This window comes from Cyprinus carpio, chromosome A3 (assembly GCF_018340385.1).
Source record: "Cyprinus carpio isolate SPL01 chromosome A3, ASM1834038v1, whole genome shotgun sequence".
NCBI lineage: Eukaryota > Metazoa > Chordata > Actinopteri > Cypriniformes > Cyprinidae > Cyprinus > Cyprinus carpio.
In genome coordinates, this window is record NC_056574.1 from 29,725,974 (window position 1) to 29,727,211 (window position 1,238).

The 1,238-nt window shown below is 34.6% G+C and overlaps 1 protein-coding gene across 4 annotated transcripts in view; it reads left to right on the forward strand.

The window, feature by feature from the left end:
* LOC109095329 (parvalbumin-7) overlaps positions 1-830 on the forward strand; it is a 39,800-nt gene extending 38,970 nt beyond the window's left edge. For all 4 annotated transcript variants that reach the window (XM_019109050.2, XM_019109034.2, XM_019109042.2 and 1 more), the window contains exon 5: positions 346-830. In XM_019109050.2, the coding sequence (XP_018964595.1) occupies positions 346-371 (26 nt within the window). In that variant the 3' untranslated portion in view covers positions 372-830. The remainder of the gene's footprint in view (positions 1-345) is intronic.
* The last annotated feature ends 408 nt before the right edge of the window (positions 831-1,238 follow it).

The window sequence follows — 1,238 nt, forward strand, 5'->3', positions numbered from 1 at the left end:
GTGATAAGATATGAAAACACTTTCTTTTTAAAATAAAAAAAGTACTAGTATAAATCTTTTAGAATGACTCATTAAAAAGAACTTTTTAATTCAAGTCATTTGAATCAGACACCATGACTCTTATTCTCTGATATCTCACAAAACTGTATATGGATGCACACAAAGTTTTCAAAACTGATTACATTTTAAATTACTGTTGCATTTATTTATTTATTTATTTATTCCACTTTACAACATTTTAGTTGCAGTCTGGAGCCCTTATGAATATTATGCTTCTACTAACCCATATTATGCACTTTTTTCATTAAAAAATATGCTAACAATCTCTTTCTCTTCCTGTTTCAGAGTTTGCTGCTCTGGTTCGTGAATAAGTGACTCAAATTCTTGGCCTGTTCATACCTCATGACCCTTTGACCTCGACCTAAGCGTAACGCTCCTGAAGCACAGACACACACACACACACACTTACACACACCCTCACACGCTTGCACGCCCCATCCTGAACACCTCCCTACACACAGACACACAAACTGACCTTCATGCTATTTATTTTTCTTTTTATACAAAAGTGAGTGTTTCTGCTAGTGTATGGATCAAGAGACCTCATGCGGGCAATATGTAGATATATTAGAAAAGAAAACAATGCATTCTCCATCGTCCACTATTCTTCGTCTGTCTTTATCTTCCTTGAAACCCTCCCATTGATCTTTCGTTCCTCTCCTCCACTCCAAACTCTCTCCATTTCTCCGGTAACAATCCGTGAAACACACCAAAAGAAGAAATAGGTCAAGTTGTGAAAGAAAACAAAATAAAGAGACAATGCCTCAAGAGTTCCAGTGTGTAATCAATCTGTTTGTGTTCTCTCTTTTAAATATATATATATAATTAGGTGGAAGTACAGTATGTCCTGACAGGGATGCAAAATTTTGAATTACATAACTTTTTCTTTTAATTCATGGGTACATATTTAAATGGAATTGGCCACACCCCACAGGAAGTTGAATTTGTAGGATTAAGAGGAATTTAGTCAATTGTAATTCAGTGAAATCAATCTATCTCTCTATCAATCTATAATGAGAGTTATATGACTTTCTTTAAATTTCAGTTCATTTTGATTTGACTCCTATTCTGAAAGTAAAATGGGGTGTGAAAATGTTAGTGGCATTGTTACTAGTTAGTTACTCCCTAACAACAGATCACTCAAACACTTAATAAATGACCCCTTCAGAGACACTAAA